The 27,555-nt window shown below is 42.8% G+C and overlaps 1 protein-coding gene across 1 annotated transcript in view; it reads left to right on the top strand.

Annotated features, from left to right (window-relative positions):
- Positions 1 to 8,377: 8,377 nt before the first annotated feature.
- The window catches only part of LOC124722137 (neurofilament heavy polypeptide-like), a 314,285-nt gene continuing 295,107 nt past the window's right edge, over positions 8,378 to 27,555 (top strand). Inside the window, exon 1 of the mRNA XM_047247344.1 lies at positions 8,378 to 9,532. Coding sequence (XP_047103300.1) covers positions 8,443 to 9,532 — 1,090 coding nt within the window. The 5' untranslated portion in view covers positions 8,378 to 8,442. The remainder of the gene's footprint in view (positions 9,533 to 27,555) is intronic.

Raw genomic sequence — 27,555 nt, 5'->3', positions numbered from 1 at the left:
AATTAAGGCTCTCCATGACCAGATTAAACTATTTTTGGCTTCTGGCAGATGCCATTTACATTACAGAAATCACAATCAATTTCCGACCCCTTTGTTTTTCAATCCAAGTCTGTGTTCCTTCTCTAATAACTTTCCTTCCTTTCTGTAAGTTTTTGCCCTTCATTGCTCTAATGACAGGTCTACAAGATATATGGAGATTTATACCGTAACTCCTGGTCGTCTATGGCAACGGGCTATAGTGCTGCATTGTGTAATTAAACTTCGATCAGAAATCATCAATACGATGGTCGATATCTCATCTTCATCGCAGATAAAGTTAATTTTCAGAACTTGACTGGACAGGTTTTTACTTGTTCATTAAACAGACTGGTTTAGCATGAGTCCAATAGATTGTTATTACATAGTTTACTATCGTTCTCATACCACGAATTCTGGGAATGTAATTTGCACATTTTCTTTTGAAAGATACAAATGATCTAACCTAACAGTGCTGCCAGATATGTAGAGTGCGGTCCGCCTGCAATTACCTGTGGTTCCGCTCTTTTATCAAAGAGAATTCCTAGTGCTTGATAATATTTAGCAAGATATGATACGAAACATTTAATTATTTAAGATAGCATTAGCTGAAGTTGTGGTCGCATTCACCGCGTAGTACTCAGAGACGCATTCCATTAGTGGTGAAATAAACACTTCACTCAGTAAGTGCACTTACCATTTGATGTCGTTCATATACTTTTCTCTAATTGTTCTGATAACGATATTATTAACTTTTAGTTGTTTCGGTGAAAGTACAAAGACGGTTATCTGACGTTATTCATGTAACTCAACTTTGCTTCGAGTCTTGCTGCTGGCTCGGACGACCATCAGTGCTGAAGGAAAGAATGAAGAAAGATCAGCTCTGTCGACCTATCAGCGTCAAGATCATCAGAGACAGAAACATCAGTGCATTATAACACTAGTTGTAAGTGGAGCTTCAGCAAACAAGCGTATTTGTTTCTTGTACATAGCCGGTACCATCGATTAACGCGAGAAATTGAGTATTTGAATATTTACTAGGGACACGCAAAACTGTTTTTGTAAATTGGGTGCATACTATACAAAACACAATATTCTTTATTCCTCAACGACTAACGTTTTACCACTGTTATTATAAATATTACACTAATTTCCTTTGTATCACACATTTACTAGATATTCTTGCCGATTATGGCAATGCGTGGTTTGATAAAAATATTGCGAGTCTGTAACTCTCGTGTACATAGAAGACATCATCTGAAACACACGTATGATTTTTGGTGAGGATCTTTGAAGTGTTTCATGTAGTGTTTCTCGAAGTTTTCCCAGCGGAGCGAATATTCCAGCATTTTTCGAGAGTGCATCATTATTAGGTCATGTACCGATATTTCAACTGGCAACCTTTCGGCCATTCTGAAGGTGAGACGCTTGCAAAATTGTAAAGCACTTTTTACTGTAGAGTAAGCGTGCATGAGTCGAAGATAACACTGTTGCTAACAAAAGCGTCAGTCACAGATAAAACTTTATGCCTCTAAGAGTGAAACAAGTGCTGAGTCACAGTGCTTACTAAGCATCTGGTTTATTATTATGGATGGCATATGTTAGAATGTCAGACTATTTCCGTTGAGGCTGCAGACGTGAAAGGAAGGGTTTTCATGAATTGTCGAGCTGGAAACCCTCGTCTCGGTTGGGAAGATTGTCTGATAATTGTATTGCCACAGCTTGCTTGACCGCAGAATCCCAGTAGGATGAGGCCGTGGACAGTATCTTAAGTTCCCCGTAATCCATGGAATGGCTAACGGAAATGCAATGTTCAAGCCACTGGAAAAAATGGAAATGAGCGTTCGCGTCATTGGCCGGGAGGCCCCTTGCGGGTAGTTCCGGCCGCCTTGGTGCAGGTCTTATTACATTCGACGCCACATTGGGCGACCTGTGCGCCGGATGGGGATGAAATGATGATGAAGACAGCGGAGAAATGATGAAGAAGACAGCGGATAAAATCCCCGACACAGCCGAGAATCGAACCCGCGCCCGAAGGACGGCAATCCGTCACGATGACCACTTTTTTTTTATCTCGTTTTGTTCTATATTGTTCGTTGAATTTGTTCGGGGCGGACGTCCGATGACACTCGTTCAGGTTGTTCTTTGATCCGTTCACTCAGTTTTTTTATTACAGAGGGTAGCTAACCCTCCGACCGAACACGCTGAGCTTCCGTGCCAGCGACCACTCAGCTACCGGGGCGGACGTTCAAGCCACTGCAGATCATTGGGCTGTAGTAGGCGAGTAGCCGCGCGAGGTAGCCGCGCGGTCTTGGGTATGTTGCCACGGTCCGCGCGGCTTCCCCCGTCGGAAGTTCGAGTCTTCCCTCGGGCGTGGGTGTGTGTGTTGTCCTTGGCGTATGTCCGTTTAAGTTAGATTAAGTAGTGTGTAAGCCTAGGGACCGATGACTTCAGCAGTTTGGTCCCATAGGAACTTAACACCAATTTCCAAGTAGGCGAATGTATAGCTGGTGTTCAATGCAATGTTCTTTTACAGTGCGTATTGTTTGTCCTATGTACCGTTAACCACAATCACAAGGAATTTTGTATTTCCCCGCCTTTAGTAAAAGCAGATTATCCTTCATATATCCCAGATGAGCGGCTATCTTCGCCGGTGGAAGGTAGAGCACATCCGATTTATTTTTGAAAAAATCTTCCCCACTTACGGGAAAGGCTGTAGAGTTTACATCTCTATTCTCTTGCTCTACTTTTCGTTGGACTGGCGTTTTCCAAGCGACAAAGGAAATATTGTTGTAGGTCTTCACTGCTTTGGATTCCATTATAACAATCAACCAAATACTTGGTGAGTACTTTGGATTCGCTGACTCAGCGCTTCTTTTCTTTTACTCTTAGAGACGTAAAGTTTTGTATATGACTGACGTTCTTCTTACCAACAGTGTTATCTTTGACGCATGCGCGTTTGCTCTACATTGTAAAGTGCTTTAAAGTCTGACAAGCGACTCACATGGAGAACGGCTGAAAGGCTGTCAGGCAAAATATCTGTTCAAGAGTTAACAACATCCCGAATGCACTCCCGAAAAATGATGGAATATTTCACGTAGATTTTCCTTATGAACGTGATATTACTGTGGTGTCACCGCCAGACACCACACTTGCTAGGTGGTAGCCTTTAAATCGGCCGCGGTCCGTTAGTATACGTCGGACCCGCGTGTCGCCACTATCAGTGATTGCAGACCGAGCGCCGCCACACGGCAGGTTTAGTCTAGGGAGACTCCCTAACACTCGCCCCAGTTGTACAGCCGACTTTGCTAGCGATGGTTCACTGTCTACATACGCTCTCATTTGCCGAGACGACAGTTTAGCAAAGCCTTCAGCTACGTCATTTGCTACGACCTAGCAAAGTGCCATATTCAGTTACTATAAGTCATATCTTCTGAACAGATAATATTGTGACTCATGTACCGTCAAGAGCGACGTTCATCATTAATGGATTAAAGTTAAGTATCAAACTAGCTGCGTCCGCTTTCTGAATTCTAATTCCTTGTCATGTTCCAGACCTCACGTCAGTATAGTGCTTCCCTCTTCACGCCAGCCTGTGTGAGCTAAAACGCGTGCATTTCGACCTCCTCTAGTAACACGGTGTTGGCACTTCTGCCAACACTACAATTACGTTATGTCTCTTTAGCTATACGACGTGATGGGTAACTTTTTATTGCCTGCGATGGCTACTCTACATTTGGCGTTTGTCACAAGTAAGTTTGGAGGTACCAGTGTCACTTCTCATACACGCCTTACTTGAATTGGGTAAAATAATTAGTTTAGAAATTTGTGTGCATTCGGGTGCCTTGCAAGAACAGGTTATTTTAAAAGTCTCAGTAAATTTTTATGTGTAGAGGAAAGTGTTGTCCCTTGGAACACTTTTCAGACTTCACCTCTAGTCAGACCTCTAATAGAAGTTAAATATATTTTGGTATTCTATTCTGAAATGATGTAATTCATTTTATGTGTGCTACAGTCTATTTCTGGAATTACAAAGCTCACTCCAGAGAAGTAAGATTTTTCAAATCTGAAAGACTGTTCCAAGGTACAACATGGTAATTTACCTAGGAACAAATACTCTAGTCATGTTTAAAATTGTTGCATTAGAGAAAATGTTGTTAATAATGTAGTTAATAGTCTTTGCGTTACATATTACTCTGCTAAACACTAATAATCAGTAAGCGAAATCAAATGAAGAAGAAGTCTTTTCAAAAACCAGTTACAGGCTAAAAACATTTTGAAAGAGAATATATTGACAGATAACACAAACCGCCATTTTCAAAACAGGGAAAATTGTTAAGACATTAAAGAAACTCAGTTAATTTTCAAATATCAACTTTTCCATGGTAGAAGTCCTTACTCCAGTCCAAGGTACAAGATGGTGCACGACCAATAAAGTATGGCTTAGCTGTCCACAGGTTATGTAACTAGTTTTAAAAATATACGGCCTACAAAAAGTTAGTGCACCTGGAAAGGCGAGGTCGATTTTGATCCGATGACGGAATATGCCACCTGGGGGATAGTAGACATACTGATATAGCTACGAGGGCGCCATCTATGTCTACCCTTTAATAGGGAATGTTCACAGCCAGAAGGCTCAGAGTGGTGCAAACGTGTGAAGCAAACAGGCAATCATGCCACAGAGACGCACTCGTCCCTCCTACTGCCCTTGAGAGGGGTCAAATTGCGGCATTCAGCGTGGCGGGGTGGTCCTTTCGGAGTATTGCCACACAAGTAGGACGTGCTGCGTCAGCTGTGCAACGACGCTGGTATCAGAGATCATGTAAACATTCTCACATCCGTAGGCGAGGTTCTGGACGTCCAGGTAGCACAGACACCGACCAGGACAGTCGTATTTTAAGGACGGCAGTGGCAGTTCGTACAGCTACCACATCACAGACAAGAGGGGTCGTGAGCCCAGACGAGTCAACACAAACTGTTGCGAACCGGTTATTAGCAGTGGGACTGCGGTCACGCACATCTCCAGCCCGTCTTCCACTGACGCCACAGCATCGACGTGCACGGCTCGGCTGGTGCCGTCAGAGGATTACTTGGAAGATGAAATGGAGCGTGCGGCGGCGCGGTTCCTTCCGTCCCTTTGCGATGAACCTGCACCTACCTGTGAACATTGTCTCAGCAGATCATCAGTAGGGAAGCCGAGCGAAACCTACTGTACTTCGACGTGAACCAGTCTGCAATTAAAGTCACTAATCTACGTTTTGGGAGAAAGTTTTCACACGAAATGAAAGGTTGCAAATGTTGTCCTTAATTAATATATTCTGAAACTTAGGTGAACAATTATCACTGACAAGCCCGTGCTAGTCTTAACACAGTCACTCACAATCCCTTTCACTCACGTTAGCAAGTTTATGGTGTTGCATTTCCCCAAAACGAAATAGCTACAAAAATACGGATTGTTTTTCATTGAGAACGCTCGACAAATATTAAGTCTGTCGGTAACTAATGCAGTCACAGTTTTTAGCCACCGACCTGCTCAATACGCCACGCCGAATTTATGTCTTTTCTCGTCACAAAATTCACTTAAAAATTTCGAAATTTCTACACGCCCATCGGAATAATTATGCCGTCACTTCACAACACTTTTGATGTACGAAACACTGCTAGATCCGGCAACTTTTCATTTCCATCGGAGCTACTACTACACACGTCCGACTCCTCTCTAGACTACTCTAAGTCTTCTCTACCAGAAGAGAAAGGCGCGCGAAGAATATTGCTTTACCATTGGTCAGTTTACTCAACAGCCAATAGCAAAACAACATTCTCCCGCGTCAGTGCGCGCTTTTCATCAATAACCAATCGCAAAATAGTAAACATAACGACTGCACTTTTTACCGCTGTAATTATCTAATATGCTGAAGTTTCGTTTATGCGTAAAGTTAGTTACTATTGTTATTTATACCTGAATTAACTTTCCTTTTACCATAAACTTACTTTACAAATCTATTGTACAAAAATCCCCTTTGTCCACATCCATATTTCTTCGAAATGTTCCCACACTAAATCCCACTACATAACTCGTTAAACAATTATCTTCATATTAACCTTAAACCACACTCACGCATAATTCATACTGCTAAAACACATTTATAACATTTTACATACACAAAAAGACATAATAACACTTCATTAAAATACTAGAACAGTTTATGAAAAACATTCTACTACTTTAGTGCACTCTAGTGGGCACAATCGAAACTAAATCACAGTCTCCTATCCAATACTGTCCTCTAACGGCTGCTACATAAACTACGTGCACATCCAGTCTCGCGTCACCATCTGTCACTATCCAGCTCTGAGACACATCTCCCTCTTAACCGCCTCCAAGGCAGGGTCGGTATACGGCGCTACGCCTCAAGCGTCGTGGTCTTCAACGATGAAAGCATATTCTGCCTGCACACAAGTGATGGTCGTTCGCGTGTACGACGTAAACATGAAGAGCACTGTGTCGTAGAGTGCATTCGTCCAAGACACACTGGTCCAATCCCACGCCTTATGGTCTGGAGTGCGATGAACTACAACTGTCGTTCACCTTTGGCGGGTGATTCCACGCCTTATGGTCTGGAGTGCGATGAACTACAACTCTCGTTCACCTTCGGTGTGTCTGGAGAGGGCGGTAACCAGCGCTCGGTACGTGGAGAATGTTGTTAAATCCGTTGATCTGCCGTTCTTGCAAAAGAAATGTGATCCGTTGTTCCAGCATGATAATGCTCGTCCACACACTGCCTATGAAACTCAACATGCTTAGCAAGACGTGCAGCAACTTGCCTGGCCAGCACGATCTCCGGACTTATCTCCAACCGGGCACGTGTGGGATATGATGGGACGAGAAGTGACTCGTGAACTCCTCAACCAACAACTCTTACAGAACTCAATGAACAGGTCGAGCAGGCGTGGTGAAACGTATCCCAAGATAGTATTCGCCATCTGTACAATCGACTGTACGCCACAGTCCTGCATTACCGCCCGTGGAGGCTATACCACGTACTAATATGTGTCGATATCTGGTACCTCAGAAGCGCCTGTGCTGTTGATCTGTAAATATAATCATATCATATACTCCATACGCACTATTGCAACAATAATCTCAAGTGAATTGAAAGCCTCTAAAAGGGTGTACTAATTCCCTCCCCCCCGCCCCCCCCCCCCCCAGCAGTGAATTTACAAACACTGCACGAAACACAACGTTATGTCTCACAACAACTTAGAAAAAGCGGAGGAGCGGGATTAGCAGAGCGGTCTAAGGCGCTGCAGTCATGGACTGTGCGGCGGGTCCCGGCGGAGGTTCGAGTCCTCCCTCGGGCACGGGTGTGTGAGTTTGTCCTTAGGATAATTTAGGTTAAGTAGTGTGTAAGCTTAGGGACTGATGATCTTAGCAGTTAAATCCCATAAGATTTCACACATATTTGAACTTTTTTTTTCTTTTTTTTTTTTTTTTAAGCGGATGAGGTGTCTAGTGAGCATTCCTTCATGTGATTCTAAAATCACCCACCAGACGACTAAAATATCGGTCAAGAAAACAACTTGTGCTCGTAGGTGCACTATCTTCCAAGTACAGAACTCTCCCCTATATTGTTATGAATGTTCATATCAATTATGATAACGAAACTGCGCTCGTGATATTTCAGTAGAAACAGGTGTATTTGAAATTTACAACAATGGGCATCGTACGTCAGTCACATCTTATTACCATTATTATTATTATTATTATTATTATTACTTCGATCATTCAGGCGTACAGTTTGAATTTTGACAGGTGGTGATTAGGATAGGAAAGTGTGTGTGTGTGTGTGTGTGTGTGTGTGTGTGTGTGTGTGTGTGTGTTTGTGTGTGTGTAAGAGGTAAGAGAGAGAGAGAAGCTTACATACAGAACTAACACTAACAGTTTGGTAACTGAGAAGAAATAACTGGCAGGGGCAGGTGAAACAACGGCTAAAGATGTTGCAAAAGAGATACTGCCCTGTGTAGAATGTGATAAATGCCGAACAGATAAGACAGCTACTCACAGAATAAAGAGAGAAAAATACACAATTCTGAGTTAAATAAAAAAATCCACAACTTGTCATAGGATAGCACATTTCATAACATGACATTGTAATTTCGAAGTATAACTATAGCTTATTATTAAGGGGCTTTCCTTAGGACATCAACACGATTGAAGCAAGTGCATGTGAATGACATGCTTGTACCTCGCATTCAACAACACAGTGTACTTTCTTTCTGATGATATTACATTTTTATAGCCTGTAAAGATACTATTTTGTATACACTGACTCTAATCATTCAAAATTAATTTCTGTTGCAGATAAACCTGAGAAGCGCCGGACCTTTTCTCTGGGAGAGTATAAGTGAATACGACAGACTGTAAGCATGTTGAACAAGGACGCTAAAGTGACAGAAGAGGCCCTGTCGCCCCCTAAAAGTGGTGATACCTCCACTGGCGAGGCTGATACAGATAAGTGCCAGGCTCAGAACGGAGAGGCAACCACCGCCTTAATTACCTTCGAAGAAGGCGAGCAAGTAAGTTCCATTGCGAATACGACAGGAGAGAAGAACTCACATGAGAACGTCGCAGAAGCGAAGAACTCTGACGCCGAGGTAGCAGAAGTCAGAGGTTCGGAAGCCAGCAAGGCAGAAGTGCAAATTCCAGAGATCAGTACAACAGACGTGAGCAGTTCCGAAACAGTTATGGTGGAAGTGGAGAGTTCCGAAATGAATAGTGCGCAAGTGAATGATTCTCTCGAGACGAAGGCAGAAGTGAAAAATTCTCACACTAGCGTGGAAGAAGTGAAGCAACCTGATGTGAGTATAAGCGAAGTGAAGAATACTGGTGATAAGGTGACGGAAGTGATAATTTCCAATGTGAGCGTGGGAGAAGTGAACATTTCTGATACAAATTCGACACCTAAATCGATCTCACCAGAAGGCGAGAGTGGCGGGGGAAGTGAAAATGCGGGAGTTAGGGCCAACGAGAACGTGCAGCCGGTTGTCACGGAGACTCCTACTCCGAGTGCTTCGGAGCCTCTGATCGAGATTTCCGATGACGGGTCGTGGGACATGAAGCCCCAACACGAACTGGAGGCGGCTGGAGCCCCGAGGGAATCTACCGGAGCACTCGAAGGAAGTCTGTACGAAAACCAGACTGCGACTGTCGAGGATGAGGCGAAGTGTGCTGCAGATGCCGCTGCTACACCTGTACCCGTTGCTGTGTGCCCACCGAAACCGTTACCACGCAAGCTCGAGACGGCGGCTGCTGCGAAGGTAGAGGAGTCTGCCCAGTCAGAGGAAGCCCAGAACGGCGCAACCATTCTGGAAGCTGTGGCGGACCTGTGCGTCGGCCTGAAGACGCTGGACAACGCCAAGCCGTACAAGGACGGCGAGGAGCCGCCCACAGAGACGCCGGCCGACCCACAGCATGCACCGCCACCGCCGCCCTTCCGCTTCGGAAAATTCCCGAAAGGTAAGTGCACGCCCTCACAAATTATTCCAATATCTCTACGATTATGCGATATTCGTTGTTGTTGTACAAGGCGTTCCAAAAACTTCACCTCATTTCACAAGACTGTATCACCGAACGAAGTAACGCAGTGATTAGCACACTGGACTAGCATTCGGGACGACGACAGTTCAGGTCCTCGTCCGGCCATTCAGATTTACGTTTTCCGTGATTTCTGTAACTCGCTCCAGGCAAATGCCGAAATGGTTCCTGTCAAAGAGTACGGCCGATTTCCTTCTCCATCCTCGAATACAATTTACGCGTGTGCTCCATCTCTAATGACCTCGATGTCGACGGGACTTCAACACTAATCTTCCTTCCTTTTTAAGACTGTATTTTCTACACGTATGCAAATCACAAGTTAGTTTATTCGAATTCACTTTTCTTTCCAAATAATTTTGGATATAGCCATCTCGATGACTGCTATAAATACGAGGACAGGCTGAAAAATAATACCTCCAAATTTTTACGTGAAAACCAGTAAAGCTTTTTATATAAAACCAACTTTATTAACATTCTACATCTTTGTTCTTCATGTCTACATATTTGCACATATTTGCCGCTCGAGGGCTCTGAATTATAGCGTGTAATATGGCGGCGTGCAACGTAACTATGTCGGCACGTGAGAAACAGCGTGCTGTAATCGAGTTTCGAATTCGTAGAGTTCGTCCACAAATGAAGCACTCTCTCCTTCAGAATGACAATGACAATCTCAAACGAGCACTGCTATATTTGCAATAAACCGACGCCTTGGGTTCACTGTCAGCGATCATCCTCCATACAGTCTCAACTTGGTCCCATCCGATTTCCATCCGTTTTCAAAACAACAACTTCGAGGACTACACTTTGATAACGATGAAGCGGTGCAGGCAGAGGTGAGGATGTGGGTCCATCAAAAAAGTGAAACATTCTAGAGTAACGTTGTCAACAACTTGCTCTCTCTTTGGGAGAAATGTGTTCGTCACCAGAGTGACTATTTTGAGAAATAAGTATGTAGACATGAATAATAAAGATGCAGAATGATCTTAGAATGTTAACAGATTTAAGAGTTTTCACATAAATAATTTGGGGGCACTACTTTTCAACAAGCCCACGCAGTTTCTGGGGTATAGGATCATCCTGCTTTACTCCTCATCCAACAGAAAATTTCCTCATATGGTTTCCTACACAAAGTGAAGCCATCGAGGTATTGTAGACATTACATAAACGATTCATTAGATAGTTGCGAGAAAGTGTGCCTCAAGATAAATCTGTCAAAAAGCAAATGTTATGCACAGCAATGGTACTACAAGACAAATAATATTGAACAACAACTGTCTAAATAATGTTAACGAATATGTTTATCTAGGACCGTTAAATGATAGCCAAGAAGATTTAAAATCTGATTTTTTCCGCCGAATGAAGCTGGGTTGAAGGGCTTATGGGAGAAACGCCTCCATTTTTAAAGCTAATATGCCAACAACTTTAAAAAAATCTGTTTTTTCGAACAGCATCTTCTTTCCGTACTGAGACAGAGCTATGATTTTCAAAAGAAAACATCTCAGAAAGCTACAGAAAGTTTTCACTAAGAAAAGTGAAAAAAGAAGTGAAGAAATAAGAACAATGAAAGGAGTTAGGGATGTTGTGGAAACGATAAAGACACCAAAATCGAAAAAGTATATCGCACATCGAAATGACAGATGATAGGCAAAGACATTACTGGAGTGGAGTCCCAGAGGAAGACGCAGATTCCAAGGCACACCACCCAGCCGCTGGAATAAGGAACTGAAGAATGTCGTAGGCTTCAGCTGGCAGAGCAGGCAGAAGACAGAGACATCGAAACAGGGCTTGAAATTGTATTTGCTAACTTTAGATTAAAGAGACTATACCTTGTAACGGTTGAATTAGCCGAACCATAAATAACTGCTGAAAGAATTAAAGTTCCGTCTCCGTAGCTGAGTGGTCAGCGCTATTGATCGCCATACAGAGGACCCAGGTTGGATTCCCGATATTCCTAGGGATTTTTGCTTGTTGGGAGGAGGGAAGCGGGGTGCACTCAGCCTCGTGATGCCAACTGAGTAGTAGCGGCTCCAGGTCACGAAAACTAACAGCCCGGAGAGCGGCGTGCTGACCCCGAGCCGCTCCGTACTGCATCATATGTCGCCGTTGGCGGAGGGTGACATGGTGGTCGGTCGATACCACAGGGCCCGCCAGGTTCTGTGGATGAAGTTTACATTTTTACGCGAATGAAAACAGAAACTTGGGGTGTATTTTAAATCACACATCGAAAATAGAAGTTAAGATTGGCGCCAGTTGTAAGTTGCCAGGTCAAGTGGTTTCTGGTGGATGTTTCCCTCGATCGCTCGCTCGCCCGTTGTCCAGCGTGTTTCGTGTCACGTATTGTGTATGAATAGGAGAAGCATTGCTGTCACGCAGTCGAGGTGTTGACTGCGTCTTGTCGCTGGTAAGCATCGCCGGTTTTGCTGCTGCGCCCGAGCATTACGTCGCTATTGTATTAACAAGACGGGAAAAAGTGAATCACGCATCGCCGTCCCCTTAGTGAAGTCAGTAGCCTGCAAGCTACAAAAACAGTATTAATGTCAAAAAGCGTTACGGAGATCATGCAATTTTACAGAGACCTACTGCAGTGTTGAACGATGTTTTGAAATTATTCCCGACGTAAATCTACGATGTCCAAAGAAAATGGTGTTGACAGAGCCCTTGGACGTCTAGTACTACCTTTATGTCGGTGACTGAGTAAGCGCAACGCACTATACTCGTAATATTTATTTGGTACACGAACTCTGTGACATGCACACATTTCAGGTTGGCGTCTCTTATTTCTACGCGTAACTCTTTGGCAGTGCAGTTACAATATATGATTGTAGTGTTCAAAAGCGTCTTCGTAATTCAATACGGACAAATATATTTCTGCGCAATAAAATTGTAATACAATGAAGGCAGCATGCAAGAAAAGTTATTGACACGAAGCCTACGACATGCTTGGATACGCAATTAACATGTCAGTGCAGTCGCACGAAGTAGGTAGACGTAACATTATCTACATTCGGTATGTAAGGACAGATTACGCAATGTGTTTCTCAGTCAGAAATCGCCTCTCAGTGTTGGTCGTTCTTGGGAAGATCGTGTTATGCCTTGTGTAACGAAAAGAGAAATGTCCACCAGCTGGTGTTGTTATTCGACAGTGGCATAATCGTACCCTATCGACGCTCTGGTTTACCGTTCTGTGATACTGCTGTTCACATTATTTGGAATCCAATTATTTTCGTGCGAATATGGCGTCGATGAGTTCAGGAGGGTCATACTTAACACCATGGAGGATCCCTATGGCCCCAAGCGACTAACACATGAGGGAACAGACGTATTAATTACTCGACAGTGCAGGATGACAGTCACGTTACGTACCTTGAATCAAGAAATGGGCATGTTCGCAGCATTCATACATAGAGAGCGACAACATCTAGAACATCCCGGAGTGTCAGAACGGCGACCATTGATGCTGCTGCCCTTAACGCGGTAGCAGAGAGAGGTGTGCCATCTGTGGTGTGCCCAAAGACAAAACAGGACGCAGGAGTGCCACCACGTCGTCTTGTCAGATAAGTCGTGGTCCTGAGTACAGCATCACGGTGGACATCCATGTGTGGAGGCTCCGAGCGGAACGAACAATACCGAAACGCATTCATCATCGTCATACGGACCCAGCAGTTGGCCTGATGGTATCGTGTGTCATTAGGTACATAACGCTCTCACCTCTGGATCACACAGAGGGCGCGAAATCTCTGATTTCTTAATGTCGACGAGTGTGTCATATCTTTGAGGTCTGTATGAAGTTGTGTTTCAGCAAGGTATCCCGAGATTGTATGTTGCCCGTCTTCCTAGCTCGATACAGAAAATATTCGATTGTTGCCTTGTCCAGCACCTTCTCCAGATCTTTCGCTGACTGAAAAACTCTGGTCATGGTTTTCTCAGAGACTGGCATTTCCCACACGCCAGCCGTTTCGACTGATAAATTCTGGCATAGAGTGAGGTAGCATGGAATGATTTACTCATATTTGTCGTCTAAGCTCAGTACGACTCGATGACCTGTCGGGTTAGAGCTATTGTTATTGCCAGAGGTGAAAGCTCTGTGTACAAAACTTCGCGTGGTCTGTATTCCCAAATCACGTACAACTGCAATTGTTGTGGTCTTTGATCCGAAGACTTGTTTGATGCAGCTCTCCATGCTACTCTACACTGTGTAAACCTTTTCAACTGCAAATAACTACAACCTACATTCTTCTGAATCTGTTGCTTTATCTGTCGCATGGTCTCCCTCTACGATTTTTACCTTCCTCCCCGCCCCCCCCCCCCGTCCTCCAATACTGAATTGGTGATCTCTTGATGTACCATCAAGTGACACCTTCTTTTAGTTAAGTTGCGTCACAAATTTCTTGTCTCCCCAAATCTATTCCGTACCTCCTCGTTAGTTACGCAGTCTACCCCTGTAATCAGCAGCATTTTTCTGTACGACCACATTTCAGAGGCCTCTATTCTCTTCTTGTCTAAACTGTTTAGTCCATGTTTCACTTCCAAAGATGGCTACACTCCAGACAAATACCTTCAGAAAAGACTTCCTAATACTTAAATCTATATTCGATTTTAACAAACTGCTCTTCTTCAGAAACGCTTTTCCTTGCATTACCGGTTTACATTTTATATCCTCCCTACATCACCCATCATCAGTTATCTTGCTGCTCGAGTAGCAAAACTCATCTACCAAATTTAGTGTCACGTTTCCTAATCTAATTGCCTCAGAACCACCTGAGCACAACTGCATAATATACTGTATGTTCATTATAAGTAACTTTCACTGTTCGCTACCCCGCCTGGTGTTGCAGTTTGAATGTCCAGCAGTGCATATATCGGGTGTCCCATGGAACGCACACAGACTGAATGTGTCAGAACTGTAGAAGATACCTATACAAAGATTTCGTCAAGAAATGGATCGGAAAAGCAAACAGTTTAAGATAGTGCTAATATAAGCAATTTATCATTTATGTGTATGTCCAGGCAGCTATTACCTTCAGTATAATATTGTTGTGTTTCAAACAGCGTCAAGTGGTCAACGGACAGTGAGCGGCCGGCATCGGTCTCCTCTGCTATTGTCAAGTAGTTGACTGTCGTCTGAATGCCACTGCCATGCTTATACCGCTGAGCCACTGCCTGTGACGCCCGCAGCAGGACGAAACTGGCACGGCGAAATATTCTTCTGGTTACTACAGTGTCGATGTGATGGTTAATGATGGCAAATCGTGGGCTCGTCTTCTCATCACGGACGCGTAGTAGGAAGGCTAGCGGGCTTAATACATTGGCCTCCTCAACGCGCACCTTCCCCAGGCGTCTGATGCTGCGCTACGTCTCCTCCCCATAGAGGTACGTTATGTACGAATGCATGCTCTCGCGGCGATATGCATTAATAAAATGTCCTCGGGTTTCAAGCCGCGAAATGTGTTAGATGACACTTCTATTATTAAGCGGACCAACGACTTCTGGGATCAGCAAGAGAGATCAAAAATCGGACAACACCCACAATAAAGACGGTGGCTGCAGCTGAGTACGGCCTAGGATCCTGTAACTCTGGATCTGAAGCTGGTGCGGCGGTCGCGCCACCAAAACATTGCCATATACGGCAAGGGACTAGGCACCAGTGACGTCACTGGCGGCGGCGTGCTTTATAAGTATGGCAGCGGCATTCAGACGACAGTCAACCACTTTGCAACGGTAGAGGAGATCTCTGTTGAAAGCTAGTGGGCAGTTAACAACTTGACGTTGCTTGAAACCTGAGAATATTTTATTAATGGGTATCGCCATGAGAGCATGCATTCGTACATAGCTATAACGTTGTTTAAATATAATTATATTTCATTGTTTTAGAGCTTCTGAAATCAGGAAAACAATAATACAATGATGTAGTACTTATCGTAGTACTTATCAGCGTTTGAAGTGGAAATTTTCTAGAAACAAAAAAGAAAAAAAAAACTGGAAAACACACGATTTGGCTCTGTTATAAGGGCTAGTCAAATGAAAACGAGACAGATGGAAAACAAGTAGATCGAATTTTCTCATTATGAGACTATTGAAGGACGATCTGTTTTAATTGTTAAAAACCAAAATCCAAGCTCACACAAAATATTTTTTATTCAAGACAACCGGTTTCAACTGTTTTAGCTGTCAGCTTCAAGCCTTAAACATTTTTTGTAGTAAAACATGTTCATTTTACGCTGAACCACATGCACAAGATGTCAAGTGGATAAATGTGCTGAGTTTTATCCACTTGACATCTTGTGCATGAGGTTCGGCGTAAAATGAACATGTTTTAGTACAAAAAAATGTTTGAGAGCTGAAGATGACAGCTAAGACTATTGAAACCGGTTGTCTTAAATAAAAAAATATTTTGTGCGCTCTTGTCTCTTGAATCGTTTTTAACAATGGAAAACAAGTCAAAACAGCAATATCGGAATTGTGAATCCGTCTTGATGCAAAACACCTTGTTATTTCTTTATTTATTTATTCCCCAAACTAGTTTCGGCGAATAAAAAAGTAAACAAATTACAAGGTGTTTTGCATCAAGACGGACTCACAATTCCGATATTGTTGTTTTTCTATGCAATCACGGTCCAAATGGATGAGTTCCAATATAAAGTTATTAGAAAACAAGTAATTAAACTGTTTATTATTTCAAAAGTAATTGCCATAACTGTTAATACACTTATCCCATTGTGAGACAAGATGGTGAATGCCTTCATCAAAAAATGTTTGCGGTAGCCTACGAAACCATAATTGTACCCAGGCGTGCACCCTTCGTCCGGAGCAAATCGACGGCTACAAATGTCTTTCCTCGGGGCTCCAAAAATATGGGGTGCGCATGGCGAGAGATCGGAACTGTATGGAGGATGATACCAAGCTTGTTTCGACTACGCTGTACGCGTTTCGCTGGGAAGCCCTTACACATCCTCCATTCATTCCCGATCTCTCCCCATGCGATTTGAAGAAAGGCAAACCTACGTTTACAGCCGTTCTAGATTTAGAGAAACTTTTCTTGAAATGTTGTGTGGTCTGTACTCTTTAATATTTTCAACGTAGCAGCGATAAAAAAAGGGAGCGAAAGGTTATTTACAACTTTGCAATAACCACTTTGCTGTTGTAAACGTCAAAAGATGTGAAAAGGAAACCGTAGTTGAGGAGTGAGACAGGGCCTTATCCTATCACCGATGTTATTCAATCTGTGCACGGAGTAACTGTGAAGGAAACAAAGGAAAAATTTCGAAGGGGAATCAAAGTTCTGGGGGTTTGCCAGTGGCGATGTAATTCTGTCAGAACAGGATGTAGAGGAGCAGGTAAACGGAATGGTATTGTATTGGAAGGAGATTATAAGATGAATATCAAGAAAAGTAAAACAATTTCAATGGAATTTAGAGGAATTAAATCAAGCGATGCTGAGGAAATTAGATTAGTAAATGAGACATTAAAAGTAGTAGATGAGTTTCGCCATTTCGACAGCAAAATAACTGATACTGGCTGGAGCAGACAGAATACAAAGTGCAGACTGGCAATAGCGAGAAAAGCATTTCTCAAAAAGAGAAATATGTTGGCATCTAATCCAAATTTAAGTGTTGGGAAGTTTTTTCTGAAGGTTTGTCTGAACTGTAGCCTTGTACAGGTGTAAAACGTGGGCAATAAGCAGTTCAGATAAGAAGAAAGAAGAAGCTTTCGTAATGTCGTGCCTTAGGAGAATACTGAACTTAAGATGGGTGGATCGAATGACAAATGAAGGGGTACTAAATAGAATGTGGAAGAAAAGAAATTTGTGGCCCAACCTAAGAGAAGGAATTAGTTGATAGGACGCATCATGAAACATCAAGGAATTGTCAGTATGGTTATGAAAGGAAGTGTGGAATGTAAAGATGAAAGAGGGAAACCAAGGGTCAAATACAGCACGGATGTTGAAATGGAAGTAGCGATGAAGAGGCTTGCACAGATTAGACTAGCATGGAAACAGCCGTATCAAACTAGTCTTCGGACTCAAAACCACAACAACAACAACAACAACATTCATTATACAGAAAAAACATTCGCCCTTTGCGAGCCATCACATATTAAACACATTGTTATGTACCGTTTGTGAAATGTTAGGAGTAATCATGTTGTGTATGACAACTTCTGTATTTAACGGCAAAATGTAAACTGAAAATACAGGGTGAGTCAAAAGCAACTTAACAGCTTTGGAATGATATAAATATTTATTGAGATAACTTTCGGAATCAGTAGATTTGTCATTTTGTAGCAAACAACCTCAAGTCTCACATAAAAGTGTCAAGTGTTATTTTGCTTCGATGTGACTACCATTTGTGATGCGGCAAACATCCCACTGGTAATCAATTTCTTCCATCATTGGTTGCAGAAAATCGGGCGCAACTTGTGCAACGGCAGCGTAGATTCGATTTTTCAGGTCGGCTAAATTATAAGTGTGCTTGGAAGTTCTTTAACGTATTCGATGCGAAATTTATGCCGAACAGTTATTGCAGAGTTCGTTTCATGCAACCATTTCAACTATGCACTACGCTGGCGCTCCTGGTGGTGGAATGGTTACATTATGTGAATCAAACTGGAGGTTGTTTGCTAAAAAATGACACATCTACCGATTCTGTAAGTTATCTCAATAAATTCCTATATCGTTCTGAAGTCCTTTTTGACTCACCTGTACATTCATGCTGAACTACTATATACTTCATTCCTAGTGCCAACTTTTGTTTGGTTAAAACTGTGGAGACGTATGGATTCATAGCTGTTTCATTCCAGCGACTTGATATTCGAATTTCTCTAAAGAAAGGAAAGAAGCTTAGTGTTTTTTTGGCCTGTCAACGACGAAATGATTAAATATGGATCAAAGACTCGGACTGGAGGACGACGGGGAAGCAAATAGGCAGTGTCCTTCCAAGAGAACCATCCCGTCATTTGCCTCAAGTGATGTAGGGATACTACAGAAAACCTAAATCCGGATGGCCGAACGAGGATTTGTATCACCATCCTCCAGTGCCTTTTCTCTGATTAAATGTGCATATTGGACAATGAAGTAAGCTGTACATCTTACTGAAATTTCCAGTATTGAAACAATACAGACTTTCAGTCTGATCACTGCAGTTTAAAATTACCATTTGACTTCCTAAATTCCATAGCTTCACCTATATTTCTTGTTTAAAGGCTTACCGCAGTAACATAGTTGTTCACTGCTATGAGTAATGTTTATTTACTATAATAACGATAATTTTCGAGGAACTTGTCAGTGCCATCCTAGGAAGACAACTGAAACCAACAATTTAGAGAGCTAACTATGCCTATTATGCTTTCATGTATGCTGAGAGCTTTTTATCATGGCTGTCTCTGCTGATTTCGCCTATTTATCTTCAGTACCCAAGGTTCGAATCCATTGTACTTTTCGATCGTATATTTGTATTTATTTGTAGTAAACACCACAAATCAGATGTATTATAGAAATAATATGCTAATGTAAACTTTTCAAAAGAAATTTTTCATCATCTACATAACTGTGCAAGCGTGTGGGTTTAGATTCAAAGGAATTACACAATGTAACAATAACCTTTACTAAACTGAAAATCAAACTTTGAATAAAAATATAATAACAGCCACAATAAAGGCAGTCTGTTCAAAAGTGTGTATCTATTAAATCAAAATTTGCTACTGGTTCACAGTGAGTACCGTGTTGATCCACCCCGAGAGATGTGTCATGCTTTTGAATACCACTTGGCGTGCTGTCCACAAAGTCTTCATGATATTGCTACTCCAGCCTATCGCACTCTTGTGGCACTTCGGAGGTCATCCAGGGTTCCTACGAAGGCACACTGGAGGTTTCAATGGGTTCCAAGAATGCTCAATCCATTCACATCAGTAGATACCACAGGCCATTCCATTCGGTTTATTCGTGCTCCCTGGAGCAAAGAGTGTACAGCTACACAGCCCTCGATTTACCGTCTCAGGGTAGTGGCACTAACCAGAGTAATTGGTCGGCTTGTTGCAGAGTTAATGACTTCCATATGAGTCTCTGTGTTGATGGAATTTGATTGTTTCCTCTTCCTGGTTAGGAATGTGTCTAGTGTACAGGCAGAATCGAGTCAGATTTGCTTTCATTCAAACGAGCTAATAATCAATTGAATAAGATAGAGCTGCTATGTAGCAATAAAAGCACACGTGATGACAAGGCCAATGTTTTATTTTGACTTTTCGTATGACTGGAATGTCGCCAAACCGTGTACGTGTCGAAATGACAGCGGACTGGAAGATGGACAAGGTGCACAGTAGTGGAACAAAGACAGCACAGGTGCATTTTGTTAGTGCCAGTTGCCTACATTCAGAGGCAAGTAGACATTCAAGGGCAAACATATTGTTCTCTTCTGACTGACAGGTCCTTAACCTACTGTTCTGCTAAGTGGATTATGACCTTCTGGGGATAAACCATCCTTCTGATTGACAGGTCCTTAATCTGTTGCTCAGTTAAGTTGTTTTCCAAGAAACCACCACCTGCCCCACTACCATTCCTCCTCCACCCACGCTCCTCCTCCTGCACCCCTCCAGGAACTTCCCTCGCCGATACAAGCTCACTTTTGATATAAATTTTATTGATTAATTAATTTACTCAATCAATTAATTAACTTCTCCCCCTCTGGGAAACACCCAGCCCTCCGCCTCTCCTCCTCTACCTGGAACCTGACAGGAAAATGACTCAGTTGATTGGCCATTTGGCGGAAAATCGATTGCAGAGTATGGAATATTGTTTAAACAATTTAGACAATGTGTAGAATATTGTTTATTTAAACAATTTACGGGATAGAAGGTGATATATGGAATATTTAAACAGTTGCGATGCTTTTTCATGCGAGTTGCATAAGGAATATTCGGCGTATTTGACCACAGACGGTTTGAGCGTGCCCGACATGAGAAAAATTCTACAAGGTGCGTTTCAAAAGTTCGGTGGATGGTCTCAGAAAACAAAGGAAAGAAGAGTTACAAACAAAATATCTTTACTGGCCTTCAAAGTAATCACTATTAGCTATGACACTCTTCTGACATCAGGTTTGAAACTTTTGGAAACTGTCAGCAAACACTTCTTGTGAAATCGCTCGAAGCATCATGGCCAAGCGTTGTTCGAAATCAGTATTATTACAGAAGATAAGACCTGTTGTTACCAATATGATCTGGAGACCAAGCGATAGACAGTGGCACAGTGTTCATTGTCTTCCTCCCCTGCCTCAGGCAGAAATTCATGATGGGTCAAATCTTTGCAGTCGAAAAGGCAATCGACGTCGTCTTAATCTTGTCAGCCGACTTGGTCTCCAGACAGCGCTAGTAGAAACAGGAAGGAAGGAAGAAAGGTTGAGTTTAACGTTCCATCAGCATCGAGATCATTAGAGATGGATCACAAACTTGGATTGTGGCAAGGCTGGGGAAGGAAATCGGTCGTGTCCTTTGAAAGGAACCATCCCCTGCATTTGCCTGGCGCGACTTAGGGAAATCACGGAAAACTTTAATCTGGGTGACCAGACGCGTATTTGAACCATCATCCTCCGAAATGTGAGTCCTATGTCTTAACCACTGCGCCATCTCACTCGGTGGGTAAAACCAAGTCTCCTCTCCTGTAATGATGCAGATATCCAGAAATGCATAGCCTTGGTGCTTCAAACAATTCCACAAGAAGCGTTTTCTGACAGCTTTACTACTTATGTCATAAGTGTTTTGTAGCTGATGGTGATTACTTTGAAGGCCAGTATAGGTATTTTGTTTGTTGCTCTTGTTTACTTTATTTTCTGAGACCATTCACTTAACTTTTCAGACACAGGTTGTATTTCCGAGACACCGCTGAGAAATTCCAGGAGATGGGTTCAACTGCTTATCGGAAAGAGTGTTCTTTCTCCAAACACATGGGCTCCTTTCCTTGCCAATATGTGAGAGTTATGTTGCATGTGTATTTGTAGAGCGTAGCTGAAATGAATGTGTGTAGAATGTAGTGTTATGTCCGTGTTGTTTTACTATGATGAGAGAAGAGAGAAGGTGAAACATAGTGCTGACACACAGCCTCCTCCTGTCGATTAGCACCAAAGGAGCCACCGAGATTAACGTCCTCATCTGATGGACTAATCGCCACCAACAGAGTCACATGCCCCTGCGTCATAAATCAGGAAAGGCACGCCACTACCTCTCCCCCCTTGTCGATTCCGGTGTACTTCCGTGTTGAATCTCACTCCACATGCGTGTGTTAGCGACCTCGGCTATGGAAGAGGGTACCGCCACAGTCATCTGCCATAGTCAGCGACTTGTTGATGACATGGGCCACTGTTGATTACCATGGCTTGTAACAGGGGTGGACACTCAACAACGCGGCACGCAACTCAGCAGTTCAGTTCCAGAAACAACTGGTCACCAGTCCAACCACCCAGAAGCATCACCTCGCTGTGGAGTACAGGATATACAGCACCACGGGTGTTATTTCTGCTCATCGCACATCAATTGGAGAGAAATAAGCCTGGGTGTAGGGCTATCGCCACCAGATGCTCCATGCGTCGAAATAAGTTGGCTGCGATGATTTGTCGCTGTGCACGTTTCTGTAAGCCAATGGCAAGAACTATGCTGGAAACAACGTAGGGAAATACAACCACGTTAGCCAACAATTTGGGATTTAATGGGATCTGTCGCCATCTTTCGCCGGCAGACGACACAGGAACCTACTGTCCCATCCGTTGTTTGGTTGCACAATACACGATGATCTGTACTTTCAGCAAGTCACACACTACCCCATTACTGCCGAATTGTATCAGGATGGTTTGAAGAACGCTCTACAGACATGGGTTTGCTTGTACAAAGCCATCTACGATTGACTGATATTAATCTTATTCTGCGAATTCCAGGAGCCGTCGAGTGAGGTATGTGCTCCTTTACAGCAGCACCAACCACGTTCTGTAGGTTTAGGGCAACAGTTAAGCGGTCTTCGATCATTATGCTTGCTGAACGATTTTCGTGTGTCGCAGATTTCATATGACGATCCGCTGCCGCCTTCACTGTGGTGAAAAGGGGTGCTAGCAGGTAGATGTCTCCAATATCTCGTAAGATAAGACTGAAACAGCGAGTTTCGACAAGATAGTTGCCTGCATGATTCATTATGAGACGTGGGGGAAACTTGTGTTCACTACTGATCCGAGGGACATTTATGATCCCTTTCTAGGCGTTAATTTACTCAATTTTTGTTGGAAAAAGGGTGCCTTTTCGATCTTCTTCCACACATCTTTTCACAACCGACACTGCAACACTCTGTTCTGTCGTTGCTTATGCTGATCACTTCGGAGACTAGGACATCAGAAGGACGGTTTCTTAACGGGTAACCAAAAATCTCTATAACAAAATCGGCAGCGGACGATTGTGCCATTCTCTGCCAATGGTACGACTGGATCTTAGTACAGAAGGGCTTTGGCATTCAAAACAGCTTCCAGTCGTCTCGGAATGGATAAATACAGGCCATGTATGATTTTCCAGGGGATCTTATACTACTCTTCCTGCAAAATAGTGGCAAGTTCAGGAAATGATGATGTACGTAGGTAGAGATCACGCACCCTTGTCTGTCTGTTGTTGTCTGGAACTGAATTGCCAAATTACCTGCAGCACAATGGAGCGTCTATCCCTGTTACAAGGTATAGTAATCAACAGTGGCCCATGTCATTAACATGTCGCTGACTAAGTGGGGAGGGGTAGTGGCGTGAAATTCCTAATCACCCGTCACTCCAAAGTACTATAGGGATCTGGCGACTGTGATCGCCAGGGGAGATGCGACAATTCATCCTCGTGCTCACAAAACCATTCCTGGAGGATGCGAGCTGAGTAAACAGGGGCTCTGTCATCTCGGAACACGGCAGCACCGTTGTGGAACAAACATCGCACCACGGGATGGACCTGATCAACCAAAATGGTCATATTATGCTTGGCACTAATGAGACCTTGCAGAGTAACCATGGGGCCTATGGAATACCACGATATGGCTTCCCAAATGAAACCCTCGCCGTGTTTCACTCTTGGGACACAAACTTGGCCAGAAGTTGGAAACAGTGTGCAACAAGACACAACCGACCAAATCACTTCCTTCCACTTCTCCACAGTCCGAGTTTTAGGGCTTCGACACTACGTTTTTGTACTACGGGCATTCGTATCACTGATGATTGGTTTTGGATTTCAGCTCTCCCTGAAATTCCCTCCTAATGGAGCTTCCTTCGTGATGTTTTGGTGGTGACAGGGTTCGAGAGTGTGACATTCCATTCTGCAGTGTCTTTTGCAGATATCGTTCTCGTATTTATCGTCACAATCCTATTCAATGACCGTCTCTTACGATCTCTCAACACACACTTTCGTATTCATTGTGACTTAGCAGGTGACGTTTCTCCCCTTTCTCTGTATGAGGTGTAACTCTTCGATACGGTGGAAGCACCAGCCATACGAGCACCAACAATGTGTCCACGATCAAATCCACTTAGCTCCGACATAATGCATTCACAATGACATAGAACACTGTTCTGACTACGGCTGACACTTGCAACGTATTTTACAGGTCCCATTCGTGGTCGAATACAATAATACAACTTGTAGATTAGGCTAGCATACGCATTTATGTTCAAGCATGCATTTCTTGCGGTGTTACCTCATGTTTGTCCAACTCCCGTAATTTTCACTCATCTTACTCCTCAGCTACCCCTTCGTGGATGAGTACATCACGTTCCACTAAAAAAATGGTAGCGGCATAGTTAAAGCTACTGATTAAGAAATATTTCATTCAGATTATGCGACGTAAGATATTAAAAATTACGCTTCCATCATGTCGAGACCATTTTGAAGTTTCAGAAGTTCACAATATTTTGACATGTTTCGAAAGTAACATTTACTGAAAAAAATTACAAGTTCTAATTATGCGTATCACAATTTCTCGCAGAACACGTCATCCAATTGAACTCTCTGCTTACGACTTGTTTGTATTCACGGTTGACATCCACACTATTAACTTTTCGCCTTCGGAGTTAATAATTACCTGTTTGTGATACCAGTCATTCCTTATTACAATTCCTTCCAATGGTTGCTCACATTTTCACTTGAATGTCTCCCCACGCTATAAAAACGCCCTACCTGATACTAATTAACGAAAACATGCTTGTGACTGAGAACTGCATATGAAGATCAGGCAGCTGTGCGTGCAGTTAAAGTGAAACCATCAGAAGGCACTGCGTGCTGGGTTCCTGTACTACATTCGAGCGACAGTCGTTGCATGGTTACCGTTGCCGCACGGCTGAAACAGACAAATCCAAACACGACGTAAACAGGAAGAAGCAATACACGGCACGCAAAACACATTGCGTTGCTTCACGCAATCTTCAATACTGTCATATCTGTCAGTCATGCATCTCACACAAGGCATTCGCCACAGCAGACAGTCGGTGAAACTGCGAGAGGAAATTTTTTACCGCAGTCGCCGTTGCGTTCTGAATAACTTAGAGAATGAAAAAAATAATGTTTTCCTTACAGAAGTTACTGCTATAGTGGATCCAAGGAGAAAATCTGTATTCCTAAATAGTACTACACTTCCAAAACTATGTTAATTAATACACGGTAAGTAATGACAAATCTATACAATATAGTGGCCGAGCGATTAAAGGCGCTACAGTCTGGAAACGCACGACCGCTACGGTCGCAGGTTCGAATCCTGCCTCGTGCATGGATGTGTGTGATGTCCTTAGGTTAGTTAGGTTTAAGTAGTTCTAAGTTCTAGGGGACTTATGACCACAGCAGTTGAGTCCCATAGTGCTCAGAGCCATTTGAACCATTTTATACAATATAATCGAGCCATGACGGCCACACAAACAAACTTGTTATTCACGCCATGCCAGGCATTTCCATGTGTCCCTTACCAGAAATTTAGAAGACTTCATCTGAACATCCATAAAACCATACTACACATAAAATTCAACAACATATGCTAATGTAACGATCTTACACCTAAATATATCAATGTAAAGATTAAAAACAGTTCACGCAATGCCAAAAAAGCGATGCATGCTGAGCAAAAAAATGTGGTTAAAATACGAAATCAAATCATTATACTCTAAAAAACAAGAGCTAAATTACGAATTGTATAAGACATATTTACAACTCGCACCGCCGGCCGCGATGGTCTAGCGGTTCTAGGCGCGCAGTCCGGAACCGCGTAACTGCTACGATCGCAGGTTCGAATCCTGCCTCGGGAATGGATGTTTGTGCTGTCCTTAGGTTAGTTAGGTTTAAGTAGTTCGAAGTTCTAGGGGACTGAAGACCACAGATGTTAAGTCCCATAGTGCTCAGAGCCATTTGAATTTGAACAACTCGCACTCACAAAAGCAAGCAGCACTTCGACACATGCTCCATAGACGCAACACAGTACCACTCATCAAAGAAAGCTACCAAAAAGAACTTGACATAATAATGCAGATAGCACAAAATAATGGTTACAATAATAATACAATCACAAAGCTAAGCAACAAACTTAAAAGTAAAATAAAAGCAGACAGCACCAAACCACAAAATGGCTCTGAGCACTATGGGACTTAATCTGTGGTCATCAGTCCCCTAGAACTTAGAACTACTTAAACCTAACTAACATAAGGACATCACACACATCCATGCCCGAGGCAGGATTCGAACCTGCGACCGTAGCAGTCGCGCGGTTTCGGACTGAGCGCCTAGAGCCGCTAGACCACCGCGGCCGGCACCAAACCACAGACAACAACACAACAGAACCAAACACAAACAGGCAGTTCCATGACAACTACATAGGATAATCAGAAAAAGATGAAAGGAAACATAAGATGGGTACACAATGACATACAAACACATATTCACCCATAAAAGCATCAACATTTTCAAGAGACAGGGAATAAACATAGCATACACAAAAGACAATTCTATACAAAAATACACCCTAAAACTGACAAAAAACAGACATATATCAGAGAGCAGGTATATATCAACTACAGTGTAACACTTGTGACGGCAGGTACATAGGACAAACAGGCAGAACATTTGATGTCAGATACAAAGAACACATGAGAGCCTGGAAATATCGGACAAACCACTCCACATTTGCAGAACACCTAAGAGAAAATGACCACAAACCAACCACTAGAGAAGATGACATGAAAATCATTAGGATCACCAATAAAAAACACCTCCTAACCCTGCAAGAAAATTACCATATACAGAAAAGCAAAGCAGAAAGGAAAATCCTGTTGAATGGCCAAGTATACATGCCAGGCAATTCATTATTTACACTAATAGATAAAATAATAGAATAACGCTCCCAAGAGGATTAATATAATAATACTGTCCAATATAATAACAATAATAATAATAATAATAAAAATACCACCCAACATCTTTACACTCACCTATCCAGGAATCCCTCCACAGAATATTGAAACGAAAAGTCAAATCAGCTGGTACCAAAGTTTTCAACCACTCGCCAACAGCTAATACAACACCATACAATTCAAACACCAACATCCCCACCCCCCAAGAAAAACTCTCTCTCTCTCTCTCTCTCTCTCTCTCTCTCTCTCACACACACACACACACACACACACACACACACACACACTCATACACACACCCGAATAGAAGTCAGTCTTGAACACATACTTTGTACTTCGTTAAGTTGGCAACAAGTAGATAAACATGCCAAAGAGGAGGAAACACGTAATGGAGTCACGATATTTACGTTGTGAAAAGCAGAGTCTGGCGAAATAGTTATATCAAGTGGCAAAAGAACAATAGTACACCACGAAAAAGAGTGAGAAACATGGTGAAGAGGGTGAAGAAGGTCAGAACGCAAAGTTGTACGTATATGACAGTAATAAAAGTGGTAGTGCGACCCC

Source organism: Schistocerca piceifrons, chromosome X (assembly GCF_021461385.2).
Source record: "Schistocerca piceifrons isolate TAMUIC-IGC-003096 chromosome X, iqSchPice1.1, whole genome shotgun sequence".
In the NCBI taxonomy this organism is placed as follows: Eukaryota; Metazoa; Arthropoda; class Insecta; order Orthoptera; family Acrididae; genus Schistocerca; species Schistocerca piceifrons.
This window is presented reverse-complemented; position numbering and strand designations above follow the sequence as displayed.